The sequence below is a fragment of the Anoplophora glabripennis genome, unplaced genomic scaffold, assembly GCF_000390285.2.
Source record: "Anoplophora glabripennis isolate ALB-LARVAE unplaced genomic scaffold, Agla_2.0 scaffold239, whole genome shotgun sequence".
Taxonomy (NCBI): Eukaryota; Metazoa; Arthropoda; class Insecta; order Coleoptera; family Cerambycidae; genus Anoplophora; species Anoplophora glabripennis.
Window position 1 is genome coordinate 303,695 of NW_019416322.1, and position 23,951 is coordinate 327,645.

General features: G+C 30.1%; 3 protein-coding genes across 3 annotated transcripts in view; 1 reads left to right on the forward strand and 2 right to left on the reverse strand.

Annotated features, from left to right (window-relative positions):
- The window catches only part of LOC108911153 (methyltransferase-like protein 22), a 45,558-nt gene extending 22,772 nt beyond the window's left edge, over positions 1-22,786 (reverse strand). The window contains exon 1 of the mRNA XM_018716001.1: positions 22,473-22,786. The gene's annotated coding sequence lies outside the window, so the exon portion shown is untranslated. The remainder of the gene's footprint in view (positions 1-22,472) is intronic.
- Positions 7,856-17,590, forward strand: LOC108911140 (protein scabrous). The gene is made up of 4 exons (XM_018715984.1): positions 7,856-8,076; positions 10,664-11,012; positions 15,542-16,288; positions 16,349-17,590. Exons 1-4 carry the CDS (start codon positions 7,856-7,858, stop codon positions 17,048-17,050), a joined length of 2,019 nt encoding a protein of 672 aa, XP_018571500.1. The 3' UTR covers positions 17,051-17,590.
- On the reverse strand, positions 20,173-22,269 carry LOC108911152 (UDP-sugar transporter UST74c). The gene has a single exon (XM_018715999.1). It carries the CDS (start codon positions 22,110-22,112, stop codon positions 21,120-21,122), a length of 993 nt encoding a protein of 330 aa, XP_018571515.1. The 5' UTR covers positions 22,113-22,269; the 3' UTR covers positions 20,173-21,119.
- Positions 22,787-23,951: the final 1,165 nt, after the last annotated feature.

Consider the following 23,951-nt stretch of genomic DNA (forward strand, 5'->3'; position numbering starts at 1 on the left):
AATCCTTCGACATGGTAACCTTATGCTACCAAAACTTTATATCCACTACAAGAAGAAATAAAACTAAAAACGGCATTAGAAACCGATTTTTACTCCAGTCGAATTAAAATTTGAATTTGAAATGTTCAAGTAAAAAATCTCGCGCGGGACCGAGAGCGACGTTCACGCGCACGCGCGGGCTAGGCGCTCCTTCTCCCGTGTGCAGATCTTCATTGACGTTAACTTTTACTGCTGCTAGAGCGTTTATTATATGAACTATAAATGTAAAAGTTTTTGGAAATAAAAGTTCAACCCTTCCTTTAATTGTCTCTAAAATCCTGGTCCGATACGTTCAATAGTTAATTAACAAATAACATTATAAAAAAAAGTTTTCTTGAGAACGAGGCGTAGGTGATTTCTCTTTCTTTTTAAATTACCGTAAAATAAGCTCTATTTAATGCAAAAAGAGCGAACTCCCGAACAGCTTTTGCCTGACCCTGAGACAATTTAGAACCTATATACACTGTGTTTCGCTTAGTCGGAACATCTCCATATTTAGGATGGCGTTGATCGATTTCCAAAATTCTTTTTTTTATGTAGTAGCATTCAAAAAGGCCTACTTTTTGATATTATATTCTTTGACATGTGATCTTTTCTACGGCCTACCATCATTAAGAAAAGACCCTCAAAAATGAAAAAACATAGTAAGCATTTTTTTAAGAAAGAAATCGATAGCATTTTCGATTTGATCACACCTCAAAACCCTGAATACAAAGTTTCATTATTATAGCTTTTACAGGGTGTTTACAAAATAGATGCAAACTTAAAAAATTTTCACTCATTGCAGTGTCCTGTATTAACAATGAAAAATATTTTTAAGGTATTTTTCATCATTTTAATTAATTTTTCCATGCAGTTTCATTGATTTCACTCATACAGGGTGCTCACAATAAGACGGCCAATTTTTTTTTTATTATACCAGAAATGACTTTCATAACAAAATAAACTAAATATTACAATTTTCTATTAGTTCACTGTTCAATTCGTCTCTTATTTCTAATAAGTCTCCTCAACTGATGTAGTGTTATTTGTCGACATGCTTGTCCAATTCTATTACACAAATCTTCTGGGATCTTGTTTAATATAGTTTATTTTTCAAAGTTCTCCATAAAAAGAAATCAAGAGGCGACAAGTCTGGAGTTCTTGACGGCCACTCAACTAACGGACTGTTGCGACCTATCCACTATATCGGGAAATTCTCATTCAACCAATAACTTACAATTTCCGCATGATGCTCCATCTAGTTGAAGATAGAGGTTCTGTCTTAAATGAAGAATTAAAATATAAAACAAGAAAATTGAAATAAATATTATATATAAATAATATAATATAAATAATAAATATTAAATACATACTTTATATTAGTAATTCTGTAAAGAGATAATGAAGTAGCTTAAATGGGGGCAAAGTTGCATAATCAGGGGACCAACATTATGCCTCTAAAAATCTAAAAGGCTAATATGATTAGTTTTCAAAATATTTGAAAAAGACCGAAATTTTGGAAATCCATTTTTGTTTCATTTCAGCCTTGTTTGAGAACACTTTCTCATGTCAACTTTTTGCCCTCTATCGAATGGCATAGTCAATTTTTTATATGTCTTTCCAATAATCAGATAAAATACCTAAGATCCTTTTTCCATAATAAACAGCACTCATTGTATGAGTAGTACAAATAGATAAAAATTGCACACCACTAAACCTATCGGCACAAGAATAATAATCTTTCGTCTTAATTTAATAGAGCAGAAGAAAATACTGTTTTGACTGATTTTTGTTGTTTTACTGCGACAGACAGTCTTCTCTATAAGTTTTACTTATACTTATTCCTACTGTTTACAGAGCAGTTAATTAATTCAGAAAAATAACGACGTAAAAACTGTTTTAAATCTTTTACTTACATTATTTTTAATCATATGAAAAAAAAACACGATTATTGGTATAAAAAACGTAATATTAAATTGGATACAGCTGAAGCCTATGTAAAAAAGTCAAGGTTAACATTGGTCCAGAAATGTATTGTAGTATTAACTAAATACAATGTGTACTGATTCGTGTGTGTGTTTTTTTAAACATACCTAAATTCTATTGTTAGTAACGTATTCCTACTCTATCGTAAAGGTAACTCAAACAAATTAAAAAAAATCTCATCAAGTGAAGTCACGCGAAATGACTTTTTGAAAAGTCAATGTCAATGACAAATACTGATTAAGTTTATGGGGTTCGTATATTGCTTATCTGAATTTCTCGTACCGTAGGCCAGGAAAAAGAGCTGGCAAATGACCATTTTGCGACTTTTTCTTTCTGTAAGCTGAATTTATCACTATAGATGCTAAATATTATGTACAATAACATATTAGTTTCCACAGTCATAAAAATGAGGGGAAGATTATGGGTGGTTAATTGTATAATTTTTATGTAAATTCACGTTTTTGGCTTATAACGTTTTTCCGTTCATTTCCACAATGAAACAGTAAAGTACTTTTTTTTTCGTCTTCAAAAGACCTACAAAACTAGAACTCGAGCGTCAAAAAATATTGATTAAATCAAGTTATAAACAGAAGAAGAAGTTTATTTATAACTTTTGAATTAAACATTTATTAACTGCGTTATTATTACCAGAACGTTTTGGCATCGCATCCTCTCATTCCTTATCACTGTCTAATAACTCACACGAAATATGGAATCGGTAAGTTGAATAGTTTACAAGTTATGGCCTTATAAACAAATTAACTAATTATTAGTCTGAACGATCCCGAGGATGTTCCACAACCGCACTGATTTTTTTCATTGTAGATTTCATAATAATACATTGAAATCATTTTTTTTAAATTTCAAATTTGCAACATGGAATTTTTTTTATTTTTTAGCCTTAGTTGCAAAATGAAATATACGATGCACGAGTGAATCGTCAAGATTCGTTGAAAAACAACGGAGTTACAGACTGTCAAATACATTATTTTCAAGCTAATTTCGCTTTTTTAACGGTAGGACTATGAATATTATCGTCATTTTCTCTGGACTCGATGCCGTTCACATCCCCCACCCTTCCGCCGCGCCACGGCACGCCAAAAAATCAAGCGATCCACTGACTTTTAACAATATCTCTTATGCACCTAACACACTTCCACAAATTAAATATTTTTATCTGGGAAAGTACTCGGGTACCAACCTAATTTGTTCAACAATAGGCCGTCAAATTTGACAGTCTGTAACTCCGTTGTTTTTCAACTTATCTTGACGATTTTTTTTTTAACTTAAAGCTCTTTTCATGAGCTTTCCAAATATGTATATATGACTATATCACGCGCGTGCGTCGTATATTTCATTTTTGCAACTAAGGCTAAAAAATAAAACTTTCCAGGTTGCAAATTTGAAATTAAAAAAAAAAAGATTTCAATGTATTATTATGAAATCTACAATGAAAAAAATCAGTGCGATTGTGGAAGACGCTAGGGATCGTCCATACTAATAATTAGTCAATTTGTTTATAAGGCCTTGACTTGTAAACTATTCAACTTACCGATTCCAGATTTCGTGGTAATAATAACGCAGTTTATAAATGATTAATTCAAAAGTCATAAATAAACTTCTTCTGTTTATAACTTTTGATATAATCAATATTTTTTGACGCTCGAGGACTAGTTTTATAGGTCTTTTAAAGACGAAAAAAAGTACTATGCTGTTTTCTCGTGGAAATGAACGGAAAAGCGAAAAACGTGAATTTACGTAAAAGTTATACAATTAACCACCCTGTAAACAATCTTCCCCCATTTTTATGACTGTGGAAACTAATATGTCATTGTACATAATATTTAACATCTATAGTGATAAATTCAGCTTGCTAAAACCAAAAAATTGCGTCCAACTCTATATTTCCTGGCATAATCGAGGAACATCTATTTCACTTGCTAAGATTTTTTTAGAAAACACAATTTTGAATTTATTTAAATTAGCTTAGTACAGATACGTGTGTTGCCTAATAACGTTAGTTTTCATTTAAACAAATTTCACAACTTATCAAACAACATCTTTTTGGTGTGCATCATTATCGTAACAAGGTGTGAACTATAAAAATATACACGAGACAGCTTTGCACATACACGATCTTATCTGGTCTATCCCTATCAATAGGTATGAAAATTTGAAAAATATACAATGTAGATATTTAAATATATTATTCAGCAGAGTATGAAACACATCCTGTAATAAGTATATGATATAAAATTACATCATTGAATGTATTAAGAAAAGCAAAAAAATTAATGGTTTCCACATATTAATCAAGATAAAACGTTACTCCAAAATAGACCTTGAATATTAATAGGAAGGATTCTTCATTAAATAGTTTTTTTGGCCGTATGTGGTACTTAAAATACATATTTTCTCAAGTCTATAAAAACATCCTGGCACTAAATATATTCATGAAGTAAATATATACTTAGGTGTACTAAGGAAAATACTATACGACTTTAATGAATGGTCTCCACAGAAATATGTCTAGAATACATTATTATTAATTATCGGTATTATCACACACTACTTTATAGTACAATGTAAAATTTACGTTCTCCCTTTTACGGAAGATATGTATATTATAGCTGGTGTTGTATACAAACTCGTTAATCAACGTCTCATTATGTTTCGAGTAGGTACATATTAAGTTTGAAGATCGACAATTTTGGAAAAATTGGATCATTGATGCCCAGAAAAAAAATCTCTATGGTATTTTAAAACAATTGGACCGCGCATCATTTGTTAAAATAATACTTATACTACTAAAATTATAACTCACATCGTTGAGTGGAATATTCCTTTGTCCAGAACAGGATGAATGCGTTATAAATCAGTTTTTACAAGATACTTTTTGTTAACACAGAAATTAAAAATTTGTTAAATTAATTTATCAGTAGAAAACAGTGCAGGGTCAGTGCAAAATATTGTGCATCAAAGCAAATATACGATATGTACAGGGTGTTCCATTAAGGTCGGCGAGGTATGATATTAGAGAAAGTATAGGTCCCTAGAGCTCCGGGAAAAATATTTTACTTAATAAAAAATGGGTTTATAAAAGAACCTACCTAAGCACGCAGAGAAGGTTAAATTATTGAAAATAATAGTATGCATTTCGAGCACTTACAAACATCACTTTTGTTGCTGATTCCTAATCTGGCGTCGACGAGCTCCTTCACCCCCCAATTTCGGGATCAACGATCTCGAAAACCCCAAGGACCCTGATTTGAGTCCATTCCAGGCATTATTAACCGAGTTATGAATTTTTTCTAAGTGACTTTAAAAAATGCATTTTTCCAGGCATTTGGCACTGCACAAATGCAATTTGGCCGATAAACATAATACAGAGGTGCTGCATTCTTTTCACATGATTTTAGAAACGGAATGCAAAAAAAAAACATCTTGATACGACTTAATCGAAAAATTTCGGAGGTTCAGTGCTTTATTTCCTCGACTATTATCAGAATCCCTAGATTCACCCTGATATTTATTTCAGTTCTGAGTACGACTCAGTCACCACAAAGCTTTGCAGAGTCACCACTGAGAATGCCGACAGTGGAGAATGGCGAAACGTTTGGAAGAATTGGATGCGACTAATTACAGGACCACCATTACTTGAGCAGCAGTTCAATGCGTAGCAAGAACTGAAATGAACGTCTGTGGTTCTAACAGGGAATTCGCCTCCACAGAGCTTAGTCAGAGAACAACTAAAGCTAAAGAGGTGCAACGTAAGCATATAACTAGCAGGGCCGGATACATAGGCCACAGCATAACTAAAACAACCTGTCATTTTAAAAGTAGAGGTACTGTCATGCGTGTTAGTCGACAGTTAAAATTGGAGACGTCATTTTTCAAAAAATTCGGCGCCGATACTGAACACACATATCAAACAACCAGAATAATCGGCTTAAATTTATTGGCGAATAATAATTTCTTTGCAGACAAACTTTTTAAGCAAATATTCCTATATGAGCGCTCACTAGAGAATATTCGTTTCCACTAAACTAAACTTTTCGCAAACTTTTTGACGACTGCCGTGCTTTCCGACGGTTGGAGTTTTGTTTTTCGAGTCCCGCTTCAAAAAGGCGGTTTTCCACTAAACGGACAAAAGAAAAACAAAACACAAACTTGTGTCGAATAAAACAAAACTGTAACTTTTCGCAAACTTTTTGAAGACTGGCGTGTTTTGCGACAGTTGGAGTTTTGTTTTTCGGGTCCCGCTCGAAAGCGGTCACATCAAAAGGTTTCGACGTGTTTTGAAACTCAAATCTGTTTAGTGGAAACGGTCGTGTTGTGTTTTCTATTTAAGTGATCCAACCCAATATCTATATTGGCGTTTTCTTCTTCCCAAAAACAATATTTTAATCATTAATGAATTATAGCTATTAAAAAGTATATATGTATACGGTTAAAGTGTTTACTTGGCTAGGATACAAACTAACCAAGTAAACACTTTAACCGTACATATACCACGAACTCCATCGATGGATATCTGGGAAACCGCTCGAAGGATTTTTTCGAAATTGTGATGGCCTGTGGAGCCTACCAAGCTAAAATATTTTCAAGGTCATCGTATTTCCGGTTATACCGGAAGTTGATACTAACTTTCTTATTTTAAATGGAACCCCCTGTATATTATTGCAAAACAATTAGGGGTTTCCATTTAAAAATTTCGAGTTTTCGACATATTCTTTATTCGATATATTTTTTTGACCATCCTGTATAAAAACAGGAAAATTTTCATGTCAAATTCGATAAAGTGGGTTTTTCTCTACAAAATGTCCAATTTGCACAAGAAAATAAACCGGGAAAACTAAATTTTGCTGACAGTCTACATCTGTCAATTTTTGTTTAAAAATCGAAATATCTCGGAAACGGTCAATCCTAGGGAGTGTGCTATATGTTTTCAACTTAAAAATGGATTATGTTTCCAAAAATGCAATAATATACACGGGGTTCCATTTAAAATAAGAAAGTTAGTATCGACTTCCGGTGTAACCGGAAGCATGATGACCTTGAAAATATTTTAACTTGGTAGGCCCTACGGTCCGTATCATAACCATCATAATTTCAAAAAAATCCTTAGAGTGATTTCCCAGATATTCATCGATGGAGTTCGAGGTGGGACACTCTGTAGACACACTTGTTTCCAAGAACTTCAGTATAAACCAGCCATAACTAAGAATAAAAAAATCTTCTCTAAACATGTTGGCTGGTTATTGGAAAAATGTGTTCTCACTTCCTCGCGACAACCAGTGGAAAAGGACTGAAAACAAAAACAAAACTCGAACAAAATGTAGCCCGCTTGATGGAAACAAGAGTTTTGGATTTGTTTCAGTTTTGTTTTTGTTTTGTTCTAGAAAACACAAACAGGACATAAACTCAACTGTCCGTTTAGTGGAAAACCGCCATAAAATTCTACGCAGAAAAACTATTATTAAGCTGTGGAAAAACTATGCAGTTACGCCGCTGCGGAACAATCGCGTAATGTGATACCGACTTTAATTATCGCACTGTACATATAAAGTATATGGACATCTTGAGCTAAGATACAAAACTGAAAAAAAATTATTCACCCTACCATCTGCTAGACAGGTGAGATCAGATCAATCTACATAAAACCCACTCGAGACACTCAACACGGCAAATATCTATAATAACAGGTACCACGAGGTACCTTTGGTAAAAAGCGCAACACCTGCCCTTATGAGAGTGTGCGCAGTATATACGTACAGCTTATATAAAACCAGTTGGTACCCCAAAAACCGAAACAGTGCAAATATATTCTTGTAGGTAAGCCGGTATCATGAGGCTGTTGGTGACTGCTGTGTTAATCTTGAGCGCGGTGTGTTTAACATGTGGTGACACAAGTGATTTTGAAAAACAATTGCGCGTGCTTAACAAACAAGTGACTGTACTACTAGAGAAGAGAAAGGAAGATATGAAGAGTATAGAGGATAATATGCGGAAAACGATATACGACACTCCAGATCTCGAAATTATTCGTAACGACATGAAAACATTGAGGTAAGTTATTTGGGATCTTGTTTTGATTCTCAATATAAAATTATTTAAATACTTTTTACGTTTAAGAAACGCTAGAAATAAAAACATGGAATTTTTAAAGTTTTGATTTCTTAATAAATAAATTAATTAAATATTAAAAAATATATTATAATCCGTTTTTTGAAAATTTTTGTATTGATTATTTACATTTATGTCGTACTTGACGGTTATTTTTATGGAAAAATCTTCAAAATTAAGGAAAATCGCTGATATTTTAAAATGTAACTTAGTACCATCCAAATAGGGTTGCCAACCGTCCTGAATTTCGGTGACGTCCACCGTTTGCAGAATTTTTTTAGGAATTGTGTTCTTATAGGAAGACGTCTTTAATTTTACACCTTTGTATATTTTAACAAAATAAACAATTATAATATATAGGGTGATTCGCAAATAGTGACCAAAACTGAAACCTCGTATTCTTTGGTGAATTTTAAGGGGAATCTTTGCTATAAAATTTTATCTAGGACGCTTCGTTAAAAAGATACAGGGTGTTACACTTCAAAAAATATTTTTAATTTTTTTAAATAATTCAAAAACTAGTACCTAAGTGAAATAATTTGAAATTGGGCACATGTATTTATGTAAACATTGTCCAAAATCTGAAGGCTTTTCCTAAAATTTACATGCTCCTGTGGCGGGAGACAGGGTATCGGTGGCATATTTTTCTAAATCAAATAGTACACCACTGCTTTACGGTAACAACCATGATATTTTTGGATTCGCCTTTCAATTTTCTACAAATTACTACTCTCTTATGTTTTTCGAAAAAAAGCCTGATTTTCGAGTAAAACTTAAAAAACGAACTTAACACACTTCGACATTCGAATGAAATGCGGTTTAAAATTACGTAGTAGGCTGCGACAGTAATTTTGATATTCTGAGCAGTTAGAAGAAAGAATAAATAATGCTTTTCAATCAGATTCAAGCAACAATAAATTTCGAAAAAATCACATTTTCGTTACTAAAAATACGTCGCGCCTGTGTTCGTGCAAATGGAGGTGAGCATTTACTCAAATAAAATAATTAAAATGATGATTAATGTTATTAATTTTTATTCGAATAAATAACCGAATGATTAGTGTTGTCATTTTAATAGAAATGTTTTAAGTTGTTTTTTTAAGTTTTACTCGAAAATCTGGCTTTTTTCGAAAAACAATAGAGTAGTAATTTGTTGTAAATTGAAAGACGAATCCGAAAATATAATAGTTGTTATCGTAAAGCAGTGGCGTACTATTTTAGTTAGAAAAATATGCCACCGATACCCTGTATCTCTGCCACTGGCATGTAAATTTTAGGAAAAGCCTTCAGATTTTAGATAATATTTACATAAATACATGTGCCCAATTTCAAATTATTTCACTTACTAGTTTTTAAATTATTTAAAAAAATTAAAAATATTTTTTAAAGTTTAACACTCTGTATCTTTTTAACGAAGCGTCCTAGATAAAAACTTTATAGGAAAACTCCCCTTAAAATTCACCAGAGAATACGAGGTTTAATTTTTGGTCAACATTTGTGAATACCCTGTATAAATAGAATATTTTGTATTCTTGTTAGGTTTTATATTTGTACACTTTAATATTTACATTTTTACATTAATTTAACTCAAATCTTTTCTTTGTATTTTTAGAGTTTATTACCTATTTGTGATAGATAAGTTTATACATTCATGTTTTTTTTTTGATAAAAATGTATAGGTAGTTTAGGTTATTTATAAGACAAATAAAAAATTGTCATTAATTGTTTGCAATTGTTCTGGATTTTTTGCTACTTTATCTTCAAAATAAGAAACCGAAAATTGATAACACTACATAGAATAAAAAATATATTCTGTTAAATGTAGAATATAACCGAAAAATTGAACGTTTGATAACATACTGAATTTCTTTTTAGTTCTAGAATTTATGGCATCTTAAGATCTCACTTTGCAAAAATTAAATGCGAATGAGTCGTTCTAGACAAGTTATTAAGATCTATGTAGAGCTTGTTTACTATATTTTTTTATAAATCAACGATTTTCCAAAAACTAAAATTTCGACTACACGATAAAATTATAATTATATAGAATGATCCATGAGTAGGTCAATTTTAAAATATAAACTTATTATATTAAGGTTCAGTGGTTGTCTTATGTAAATATTTTCGTCATAATTATTCTTCTATTCTTTCGTACAAGAAAAATATTTTTTAAAATTCAAAATCGACTTATCCGAGAAACGTCATGAAACTAAAATTAGAGAATTCTGGAAAATGTTGGTTTAAAAAAAATCCAAAATATATCTATTACCCTGTCCCTGTATCTAATTATAGTTCACGAAGACAAAAAAAAAGAAAGCATTATAGGTACTTATTTATCGTTTCATGAAAGTATTTTTGAGACTAAATTAATTATATAATTGCAATATACAGAATCGAGTAACCTAAATATACACAGAACCGCATATTTCATCTGCATGCGCCCAATAAAACTAAATAATATAAAATTATATACAAGTGAAAGTTTTAAAAGTAAAATTTGCATACTTATATTTCAATTTTCACTTTTCAGATTAAAAGTTGACCAACTGAGTTCTGGCAAAATACCAACTTCCCAACGAGAGAAGAACGACAAACTAACGATTAAGTATTTATTCACCGCCATGGAGGAACTGAAAACTGAAGTTACTGAACTTCAAAACACCCTAAACTCATCGATAATCTTACAGAACCATGAACGCGTAGAGACGGAAATGAGTTTATTGAAAAGTGACATCACTAATCTGAACAGCGAATTGGAGAATGCTAGAAGACAGAACGTTAAATATGAAGCGGAATTGCAAATGTTTCGCGAGGAAATGGATTCAGTTAAAGAGAACTGGAGAAGTACCGCGGTAATGTGTGGAAAAACAAAAAATCAGGTATGTTCAAGTACTATTGGTTACTTTTTTTAGTACAATTTTAATCTTTTAATTATTTCCATAAATTTTCAAACGAACAAAAGAAAAATTCATTACTTTTCAGATAAAGAGCAATATTGGTTCTGAAGTTTCAGACCAGATATTAGTTTTCGCTGAGTTTTTCCTTTTGTTCGAGGGCATAATAAATAATAAATTTAGAATGTCAGCATTTGAATAAATGTTAACATCTTCCATTCTTCAACAATAAATAATACTCAAACAAACATTCACTGTATGTGTTAAATTGACAACAATAAACTGGTGACAGATTAGGTGCTTGTTTTGAAGTTCCAATAATTTTAAAGCCATCCTAGTAAGAAATTATGCGATATCCGTTGACTGTACGAAAAACAGTAAATACCTTAAAAACCAGAAGCGATAGATATAGGGAACCATTATACTATTCGAAAGAGAACAAAATTGTTCATTGGGTTGCCCAAAAATATACAGGGTGTTCCATTTAAAGAAATAAGTTTATATATGGTTTAAAGTTGACTAAATTCGGCATTAAATTTCTACCACCCTGTATGAAATTAAGTAATTTTGAAATTATGGCAGAGAAGCTTAGAATTTTAGTTATGTCACCTATAAATTTTATCGCTGCAACTTTATTATTGTAAAATACACATCTTTTTGCATTTTAAACTGAAAGTTTATTGAAAAAAATTAAATTTATCAAAAACGGTTATCTTAACCTTTATGAAAGTTCGCCTAAAATTTGACGTAGAGTACAAAAATGCAATAATATACAGGGTGTTCCAATTAAAATAACGAAGATGACGTCAAGTTCCGGTATAACCGGAATCGTTAGGTGGACGCCATTATTTTAGTTGAGAAAGGAATGCCCGCAAACACTATTGCCCAAATTTTCACAATTAAAATCGAACTATTCTGAAAAATGTTTAATGTTTCGTTACCGTGGGACACCCTGTATTACCTAGTTCAGTTCAGCAAATTAGAATTGGGTCATTCTGTCTGTATAAGCCATATTAATCGAATCATGAACCGTGAAAACCCTTTATACATAAAAAATATGTCATTTCCTGAATTTTTTTATATAAAAATATTGTTTTTTAAGAAAATTGTTTATTGATACCATTGTTAATAATTATTTCTCGAAAAAAATGCGAAAATTTTTACTAAATTAATAGGTAGTTTATAACAAATTAATAATTAATTGTTGCAAAATGGACCATGCTGTTATTATTTTCATGCGCTACCCCAGATTTAAAAAAAAACGTTATAATTGGTCCACAATTGCCGGAGATATCGCAAAATTTTCGGGCAGTTAAGATTTGAAGTCTCGATTTCCACTTTTGAACGTTTCTGTCTTATTTCCCCCTCCACATTCCTGGTGTAAAAATATATTCGAGGACGTTTTTTTAAAGGGTTAAAAATTACTATAAAATGCATTTTTTCGATATATTTAACCGTTATTATGAAGTTTAAGGGTTGATTGATTTATTTCCGAAATTTCAAGTCTTAATGTTTATAAATAAACAAGTTATAATCATTGTTTAAACAATGATCTTGTTGTTTTAAACAGATACTTTTTGGGAAATATTATTTCTTTTAGCCTAAACTAACAATTAAACCAAGTTTCAATTTGAAACGAATTTTTTACAAATTCTTTTTTATTTGCTGGACTAATAGTCAAGACAAGATTAGGATATAAATTAGCACGTGAAATTATACTTTACTGCAATATATATTTACGTACTTTAAATGAAAACGGAAATATTTATAACCTTGAAAAAAACTAAAATGTAGCATCAATTCGTTTTATTCGATGTTATAGATTTTATTTAAAAAATATACATATTTCCTTAAAATAATGAAACTTCCTTTCTTTAACCGAAACTAAAATCAAAAAATAATGGTACCTACCATTACTGTTTTTTTCTCTGATGAGGATATAATTTTATTTATTTTTTTTTACTTTTAATTGATAACTACCTATTCTAGTCCTTCAAACATTTAAGTTCAACAGTAAAACATCAGTTAGGGGGAGATATTCCACATATTAAAATAATGGTACAAGTTGCTACGATACTTTTTCAAAATTGAGCTTAATGTGTATGTCGAAAACTAAAAAATGTTTTTTGGTCTCTCGATAATCTTTAAAATATATGTTACATATATATTTTTATTTGTACTTATGATTTACCTAGGTATTTATCACAGCATTCATTAAAAAGTATATATAACCTTGTACAAAGACAAATCTTGATGTACGGACAGGTGTGCTACCTATATCTAAATATCTCAAACTGCAATTTATATGCAATGTGGTAAAAAAATTATTTTTCAAATCATTACTTCCATTTAATTGAAGGATGCGGGTTATAATTTGCTTTTCTTAGCATGTCTCTCTTAGGTAGGTTGGTAGGTGTACGGACTAAGAAATATTTAAACGACACAGGTATGCGGGTTGGTATTTAAGCTGAATAACTATTGGTCAAAAATGGCAGGTGAAACACAGTTACCGGACGCAAGCAGAAGCAAAGCACCTGCCTGTCTTGATGAAATAAAATTTATGTAGTCGGTTTACCTCTTCGTTTTTTTTGTCGTTAAAAATAACACATCTAGCCTGGTGACATACAACAATTTCTTCTAAAACCAACCGCTTGTTTATATTTAGTTCAATAACGAATTAACTGAAAATTAAAAAAAGGTATTACATGCGAATTTATATTTAATGCCAACAAAGTTTTAAGTTTTAATATACTTATCAACATGTATCTATAAATTTTATTAGATTATTTAGTCTCCAAATGAAACTTCAATATAAAGGGTGTTCCAATCAAAACTTCCCACCTGGAAAATATCAGGTTTAAAAAAAAACAAAAAAATCTGAGACGTCGATTTTTTTTTCAAGGGGGATACATGCATGATGGCGTAAAATACAGACGACATTTTTAAATTTTGGTTTGATATGACAATAATATCAAACAATAAAAATAAGACAAAATATCAATGAATGAAAGAATGTGATTTTATGAAGTGTTCAAATTGGTTTTCCTTCGCTTCCATAAAACAAAATTTTTACTCTACTTTTCGAAGCATTTCGGGCGTCATCTGAGGACATTCAATAATTTCGAGATAAAAAATTGTCTTGATATTTAGTTTATCTGTCAATACAAAAACTTCATACTCTATTAGTTTTGCAAATATAGTGTATACTTATATGACATTTACCAAAATTAAACTTACTGCAACTTGGCATTATTTATTTTAGTTATTTTAGAGATTTCCTACAGATGTATTTAATTTTAAAATATCACTTCATATTATTCAGTGATGTTTAAAGTTGAAGAGCAGAATTTTCTAGAATAAAAAATTTCCTCATATTTCAATTAAAAATGAGGTGATATTGCCACAAAATTTTGTATAAGTTTAAAAAAAATACCTAAATAAAAACATTTATGTTATTAATAATGTTAACGTAATCAGCATTCCAAAAATAAAAAATCCCTACCACGAAGGGCTCATATAATGCTCATTAAAAAATAGTTTTATGGTCCACCCACTGGAAGCGTTGAAACTTTTCAACAAACTCAGGACTAGATATTCCATCCAAAAAGTCAAAGGGCTGGTTTTATAAATTTAATTGTCTGATTCGAAATCTCACTGATTATGAGAAAATTGATATTATTTTACCACCACTACGCAAAAATCAGTACAAGGCATTGCACAGTATATGTTTAAAAAAACTCTGCTTTCTTTATCAAACGTTTAGTTCTCAAATTGACTTATAAAAGTCAAATATGAAGGTTTTTTGTTCCTTGCATAGAGATATAGTTATTTCATGTTACTCCATTATTACCTGGTCGTTGAGAATATGCAAACGATTGAAGTTGTTTGAAAAGTATCTAAGCATCAACCTTTAACAAAGTAAATGCAAACTCTTAGTTTTCTTTTTATTTTATTACTTTCTTTTCCCAATATTTTTGTTATTCTATCGAATAATATGATTGCCATTGCTACAAAGGTTCCCATATTTTCGATTTTTCAAATCCTTTCTTTCTGATATAATTCCGATATTCTCTGACTCTCACAGTAAGAATCTTGAAGTTTTGCCAACTCATTTTTCGGTCTAGTTTTTGATAAAATTGTCCTTAACGTATTAGTTTGGAAAACTGTTCTAATATTACCTAGGTATTACCATTTAATTTTTCAGAAAACTTTGAATATATAGTAATTTTTCTATACCTATATATAAAATGTTATTATTGAAAATTATTTTTATTTTGAAAACAAGTTTTATTATTGATTTTATAAGCTAAATATTATGATATCTTATATCTCTATGAAAGTCTATTTTAAGTCAATTTGAGAATTAAAGTTTTAATAATCGATTTTAATTTTAGAAACGTAAACTATGTAATGTGTTATAGTGACTAGCAAATATTTAAATCAATACATATCTAAGTAATATTATATTAAAAATGTATATATTAGATGCATACTTATGACATTTTATTTTTCAGTTAAAAGCTGCTCAATTTGAATGGAACCAAAATTGGAAAATATTAAATGAAAAATCCCCTGTACTTGATATAGAAATCCCCGGCCATCCACCTAGACATCAGAAAGTGCTGAAGCAACACATAATAAATTTAGAAAAACGAACAAAAGGTCTTCATAAAGAAAACTACTTCCTGAAAAATAAATTTCTTAAAATGGAAGAAAAGATAAAAGAACTTGAAAGTGAATTACGAACTAAACAAAATTCAAATAAAATATACGATAGAATTAATGGGAACGAAATAGAAAATTACATTCATCAAGAAAAAATCAAAGAAATCAAATCATCAGACAAAGAAATATTTGAAAAACTGTTGGATCTGACTGAACAACAGAAGGTTAATACGAGATCAATTCGTAATTTGACGAAGCAGTCGTCTAATTTCGACAAGCTACATTTATCTATGTTAGAGCTACTAGAAAATGTAGAAACAATTGAAAACAAAGTTGAGAAAACCGTTCCCGAATTTAGGAATGAAATTTCTAAACTAGAAGTACAAGTTTCTGAATCGTCATCGGCAGTATCACTTTTAAAAGAGGATCAGAAAAATATTATAGACTCTTTAAAGGCTATTGGTTTTTCAGTGTCCAATATGCAAGACAGAACTAACGAAGACCGTAACCGATTGGATAAATTAGATACAACGATTGAAAATTTGTTACGATCTTCCAACATTCAAACATCTAAACTCCATGACCATATATTAAAGGTAAAATTATTTTAATCTTTATTAATTATAATATATCTAAATATATCCATATGTTTTTAGGAAGAAAGCAACCTTATTAATGTAAACGCAACAAAAGCTACTATCCACTTAGTTCAAGAGCTCAAATCCTTTGAAAAGGAATATAAGAGCATCGTAAATAAGTTACCAAGAGACTGCAGTACCGTTAATGGACCAAGTGGCATTTACCTCATATCACCAGGGGAGACGGAACCCATATTAGCGCACTGCGAAGACGGTTGGACGACTATTCAGAAACGTTATGATGGCTCTATAAATTTCAACCGCAGTTGGAACGAATATTCCAATGGGTTTGGCTCGGCTACTGGAGAACACTGGCTGGGCAATAAAAACCTACACTTCTTAACGAAAGAAAATTGTTCCCAGTTGCAAATTAACATGAAAGACATATTCGGAAAATACTGGCAGGCGAACTACGGACACTTCCACGTAGGAAATTATTCCTCAGGTTTCAAACTATCGGTTAGCCAGTATAAGGGAAACGTGAGCGATGCTCTTAATTATCAAAATCTAATGGAATTTTCCACTGTTGATAATGACAGAGACATTTCGAATACTCACTGTGCGAGTAATTATCAGGGGGGTTGGTGGTTTTCTCATTGTCAACATGCAAACTTAAATGCTGGATACAATTTAGGTTTGACATGGTTTGATAGTTCTAATAATCAATGGATTGCGGTCGCTCAATCCGAGATGCGTGTAAAACGGAGGGATGTTTGTTAGTTTTAAGTAGGTAGTTCCGATAATTATAGTACTGAGTAGTTATAGAAGTAAAATCCAAAGATATATTACATAGTTTGTGAAAACGAGAATAAAACAAAACACATGGAAATCACATGAACCTATTACTGTTACCGAATCAATCTATCTAAAATTGAAAATACTAAATATGATGGACTTTAAAATGTAGAGATAGGCTTGTATTTCAAGAAAACTGGCTTATTTTAATAGTGTGGCAAGAGAGACTTCAAATATTATTTACACATGCTAGTTTTGACTTTGGAATAAAAACTAACTTAAAATCAAATGCCTAAAAATATTTGTTAAACGTTTGATCTTGCCAGTAAATAAATGAACCAAAGACCCAAACTAGTTCATTAATTATTTATTTATAAATTATTGTAATTGGCTAAAACGCACATCATGTACATAGTAATATATATATTGTATATGTAAATTTTTGCCATATTGTAAATTTATCTTGACACCATGTAAATATTAACCGTTAAGTATTTATTGAATGTATGTACTTTGAATCCTTTTTATACCAATGACTATATTAGTTTTATAATAAAATTTTTGTATTAATTCTCGTATTATTAATTACTTAAGTTATTCCACTTTGTTTTAGAACAAAATAAACTCGGTATTTTGATATATATATATATATATATATAAAATTCACTAGACATATTTCAGGATACGACTTAGAAATATTTGATCATGAAAAATTAGTCAATTACTGACTCTCCTCATTGTGGTAGGGAAATAGTAGTCTGCATATAAATTATTTTCATGATTTTAGACAAGACCTAATATCACAATTTTGGGCATGTAAGCAGACTCTTTTTGTCAATTTTAATCACCATTATCAACAACTACCTAATTTTTCACTGTATGCACTCTTAACACTGAACAATTTTAAACTGAAACAAAATGGAAATAAATTTTAAATTTTACACCTGTGTAAAAAAAATATTCTAAATTAACAAAATATGAAATACATGGGTTTTAAATGATGCTAATTAAGACTAAGCAAGACTAAATAATGTTCTATATGTACTATTTTAGTATTAGGTCGCTAAATTGTAATCAAATTCAAAAACAGGTATATAATTATTTATTGAAGGTATACATACCTACATCCTTTATATTTTACATATAATAACAGTACTTAAGTGTAATCAATATGTTTAATATAGTACAGTTCAAACATTATCACAGAAGTAATTAAAAACTTTATCAAAGTATAGGACTTCTCACCAATGAAGATTATTTTAGTACCTTTTTAGTTCTGAGTTTCGGAGAGAAGTTTCCTATAAAAGATGTGTGATCCTCTGAGGACTTTTCATTTTTAGAAAAAACAATTTGAATATTTAAATTAAATATTAAGACGTGTATTGTTTTTTTTTTAATGGAACACCCTGTATTTTTAATGTATTTGAAATATGTAAGTTTTTCTTTTACTATTTTTTTATTCATATCGCCAGTATGGATATTCTAATCTACAACTACAGTACCTTTATCATGTCATTTTAAATTTAAATTAAAGTGCAGGCGCGCAGGAAACTTATTAAATTAGCTGAAACAAGACTATCGCCTTTATATATATTTTTTAGGCAGCCCTGTATTTGACGGTACAAGGTACCTACCTACAAGTGAAATTTATCTAACCTTTTGAAAAAAAATAACGGGTAAAAATAAAAGAATTATAATGTTAGTCTTGTGTACAAAATTCTAGCCAGTGGTTTCTCCCTTAGAATATCCATACCATCACTTAAAAAATTTGTCTAGAAAAACCTACTCGCAGATTTCAAAAATATTAACACTATCGCATCTAGCCTATGCGATATTCAGTTGTTTTTTCTGCAAATAGATCTTTGTGGCCTTCACAAAACTATACAACTTTTATAACAAACTTTTTTCCTTTGACTAGAAAATAAACAGGTTACATTTTCAATGGGAAACTCTATATAATAAGAAGACACATCAGATTTTTAATGTAATTAATCAATAATTTCAAAACATTTTAAAATATCAAGAAATTTTTGGTATGTTTTAAAACTTCTCACTCATTCTATGTATTAAGAAAAAATAAAACAGTCTGTTCTACATTATATGTATAACAGTAAAGTTCCTAAATATCTAAATACACAATGCAGCCCCATTCTGGCTTGTCTTAATTATTCTATTTATAGTGACATGCATCATAAGAATAACTTTTACGATTAATCGTGATAGAAAAAATAGTGTTTATCACCTTTTGAAATCTAAGATATTTAAAAAATAATAATAAAAAGGCTAGGACCACAAAGAATTAATAAATATAATTTAAAAAAATCAATTTGTCAATATTTTCTGATAATTCAAATAGTTTTATTAATTTGCATAAAATAAATAAGTATCCTAAAAAGAGATGCCAATTTTTAACCATACATTTATACTCCTCAAAAGCAATTTTTGTCTGACAATTTTTTTGAAAACTTCTTAAAATTTTATAAATTTATATTTAGAATTTCTGTTACCTGCCACTGGAGCATAAGTCGAAACGCTTAGTTGAGTTAATCATAAACAAAAGCACAAAAAAATGAGAAATAGTTAGTAGATAGCCATCAAAAATTTTTCATGGTCATTCTAGAAAAACATGGTAGGTATAAGAATTTTTTTAAATTTATAGTCAGCTAATCAGCGTAACTTTAATGAATTCAAAATACCGCACAATACAGTTATCAATAAAAAATTAGACAAAAGTGGTTGCTTTTAATGAAATATATAATGTAGTTAAAATTATTAAATATTTACAAATTACAATTATTTCAAATATTGTAAATATTGTAAATAAAAATATTTAAATTATCAAAATTGAAGTTATTCATTACTGATCAACATTAATAAACAAATTTGCAGGTTTTGTTTTTTCAAAATATGAAGAAAACATTATTTCGGAAGTATGGGTATGTAGTTTCAAAATTTTATTTTAAAGGTAATATTGTTCTTAAAAATTTTTAAGTTTCTCCCAAACCCCCACCAAATCCCCAATCTTTATTTAATATTTGGGCAGGAACTATTTCCCATGTTGCAATTTTGATCAAAATTTTATAAAAATTTGTCTTATGCTTATATCATAATCTGTTATAAGTAAATTACTGTTTATCAGCTATGATATAATGAAAAAATTTCACTGATAAGGCGAGACATTCAAAATATTCTCTGATATATTTAAGAACAAGATTAAAATAATCTGCGACTGCTGCCAACTTAAATATGAAGATATTCATTAATATTTTCCTTACAATTTCCTGTTTTTTAATGATGTGATACAAAATACTAAAATTAACAGCATAATGTTTCATTTATCCCTTGTGGAGTATTTTGTTAAAAAACAATTAATAAAAGGTCAACAACACTACTAAAAAGTTAATTATAGAACAAGACAGTATTCTTCGCAATAGAATTTTAGAATTGGCAATGGCTAATTTATATACATTATTTAAATTGTCTAATAAAATGTTTGTCAATTTGAGTGTTCCAATCAAATTATTTAATGAACATCATTAACAGAATAAACATTTTCAATGTCCTCAGAACATGGCATTTAACATTTTGATCACTTAGAAAAATTGAGACCTTGAAGATTGACATTACCTTAGCAAATTAATTGGTACCTACTAATCGTCGTGCGAAAATCAACCATGACAATCAATAGGTTGACCACCCCTGTTATAACATATTTTAAAAAAAATTACATTTTATGAAATTTTAACAGATAAATTATATAATTTCTATAAATTAGGTATATGGGCATACCCATTGAATACTGTAACAATTAGCAATTTATTTCGGTTTATATTTAGCAGCAAGATGGTACAGAAAAGAAATAGAAAGTCTGAAAACGAAACTATATAAATTTTTCATTCCGAAAATCAACAATTTATACAAGAATATAAACATATCACACTCATTATATATATACATTATATATTTACAGAATATAAACATTCTACTTGCATAAAATCATACTAAAATAAATAAATTAAAGATACCCTGTACGATTTTTGTGAAACTTTAAATGTTATACAACATCTTCAGCTTTAGATACTTTCTCATTATTTGGTAAAGGTGAGTAAGAAACCGATTCCTTCCTCTTAAATGTTACATACGTGTAAATTAAACTACCTAACACACTGATATTAATCCCTATAAAATTAACCCAAGAAAACATATAATCTCCACCGATTACCATTCCGAGATATGTAACACATATATTTTTCAATGTCCCTATAATAGTTGTAGTTAAAGCAGAATTATAAAATGTACACAATACTACACTATAAGATAAAACAAATCCCATTACACATGATAAGATAAATTGACCCATAAATAATACATCGTTCCAATATTTATAATTGTACGCTTCTTCCATGTCTCCAGTATAAAATGCAAAAAATAATGCAGGTAATATCATAAATAAGGAATTATAATACATAAGACCATATTTTCCTAGTTCTTTGGAATCCAATTTCTTTTTCATATATACACCATTGGAGGCAGTGAAAATGTTGTTCATTAACACAAATATGTAACCTGTTAAGTTAAACGCTATATCATTACTAGCTGCTACAATGGCACCTACTATCATAGTATACACACTAAATTGTACGCTGAAACTAGGTTTAATACCAAGAATGTACAGTTCTAGGATCATCGTCATTAATATTGAAAATCTTCTTAGTGCTGTAAACATGGGAAGACTTAACTGTTTAGTTCCTCCAAGTCCAAAAAACATATTTCCTATATAAATAAGAGGCAAAGGAAATATCTTTCCGAATGTGCTTAATTCAAAACTTGGGAAGTTAACAATACGAAGTTTCTTCGCAACAAATAATACCACTATGGTCGCTATCATCTGGCCCAAACCCAAAACTTGAAACGAAGGAAAGCCATAAGTAGTAAGGACGGTTTTATTCACTACTGTTATCATAAACGAGGCAACTCCATAGAAAACTGCTGATAACACTTGTTTCACAAACAGTGAAGTTTCAATTGCTTCTTGAGACTTAACCATGATTTATTTTTTTGAGTTGACTAATTATTTACATGTACACAATAATTCCACAAACCTGATATTAATGATCGGATTGAATTTACACAGTTTCATGTTTTAAATAGATATATGATAACACCGCACATTAAATTTATAGTGATGTCATATCACTTAGCTCTGTCAGCCGGTACTGTCAAATATACATCAAAGGGAACTGTCAAATTTGCAAATAACATTTATAAACAGGTATGCAATGCATAAAGCTAAAAAGTTCCTACAAATTATATCTGTTATGTTATACCATCTTCTGGCGTAGCTTACAAGTAAAAATTTTACAATAACATGTTTTCTATTTCTATTATCATATTAGAAAATCCTTACCTTGTATTTATAAGAAATCAAAACTTTTCCAGCACAGATAAAACGATGTTTACAAACTCTGCAACTCGAGTAAAAGCAAACTCCATTTAAAGTATTGTGTAATTATTAGGATATCTAATTGGCGTAGAGGGCAGGAGCACTGTTTCCTACGATTTCGTTTCGTTTTGGTTCGCATTCAAACTTACTAAATTCTACTAAATTTATTATCTAATAAATTTTGTGTCTTATTAATCTCTGTACCACATAAATCTATTCACTCAACAACGTTCCTGTCATGTATAATAGTAATATTCTAAGTACAGTGAAATGTGAACTTCAGACTTCAGCACACTAGTGAAGTGACTAGAGCCCTTGACTATATACACTCTAGAGCGTCTACGTTAGATCGCAATTATGTAGAGAATTATTGGCGTTTTTTGTAAGTTTATGACATTAGTTTGTAGATGGCACCACATATTCTAGCAATGTTGTACCTACAATCTACAATGGTCTGTGGTACCTACTAATGACGGTAGTGCAGGATATACCTGGTGATTTTATAAAATACTTCAAGAGATCGTTGGTAGGTATGTACCTGTACCCACAGGGTGATCTTGCAATCCATAATTATGTTATTGCAATTTACTATTATAATATATTTGATTGGGACAAAATGTAGTTGTGTGGAATCGGATATGCAATTAGAAATAAAATTGAACATCAATTTAAAAAAATATGGGGAGAAATAGGATATATATTGAAATATTAACGTACCAAATTTCAATAATCTAACAAATCATTTAAAGCTGTTTGAGAAAATGAAAATTGTCAGCTTTAGCTACCTACTTTTTAATTGTCTTATAACTGTTCCTAAAGTGTTTTACTGTTCTGCTTTTTAAATACCTACTTTCAACTTAAACAAATGGTAACTTCCTCCGAGAGGAACAGATAAACATTCAGTATTTTTAAATACTCAATTTTACTATTGCAAGCCAAAAGCCAGAGCCATATATAAATTTCACTTATTAAAGCACAATGCACAAATATAATTACTGCAATAAAATAATATCCTTGGCGTAAATAACCTTCTTTATGTAACATATTAAAAAAAATGATCCTCACATTGTGTAGGAACAGTTTGAGAGTAAAAAACTTTTTTGGATAAGCTGGTGCTTATGTAGGTACCTACTCTTTGGGATATCACTAGAATACGATTTGGACAGCCTCGGGATGGTACCTACAATTTTATTATCTCGTACTTGAAACCCACTGGCGTTGGCTCTGACATAGTACCGTGCTTTCAGTTGATCATTTTCCAATTTCATTTTCTGTAGGACTTCCTTTGGTTAACTGGGATATGTAGTTTTCTTGGTACATTAGTCCGATCTTCTGAAAAGCCATAAACAATATCGAAGGGTAACCTCAATTCTCTACCAAACACTACATATCGGTCCGAGTCAGGAGTAGTCATTCGTAGGTGATTTTCCAAGGTCCGATTAA

Excerpts from the sequence above, each read along its gene's own strand:
- LOC108911140 (XM_018715984.1), top strand. The coding sequence starts at position 7,856 with ATGAGGCTGTTGGTGACTGCTGTGTTAATCTTGAGCGCGGTGTGTTTA. Across the intron at positions 8,077-10,663 it reads AACGACATGAAAACATTGAG|ATTAAAAGTTGACCAACTGA; the intron begins GTAAGTTATTTG and ends TTCACTTTTCAG. Across the intron at positions 16,289-16,348 it reads TCCATGACCATATATTAAAG|GAAGAAAGCAACCTTATTAA; the intron begins GTAAAATTATTT and ends ATATGTTTTTAG.
- LOC108911152 (XM_018715999.1), bottom strand. The coding sequence starts at position 22,112 with ATGGTTAAGTCTCAAGAAGCAATTGAAACTTCACTGTTTGTGAAACAA.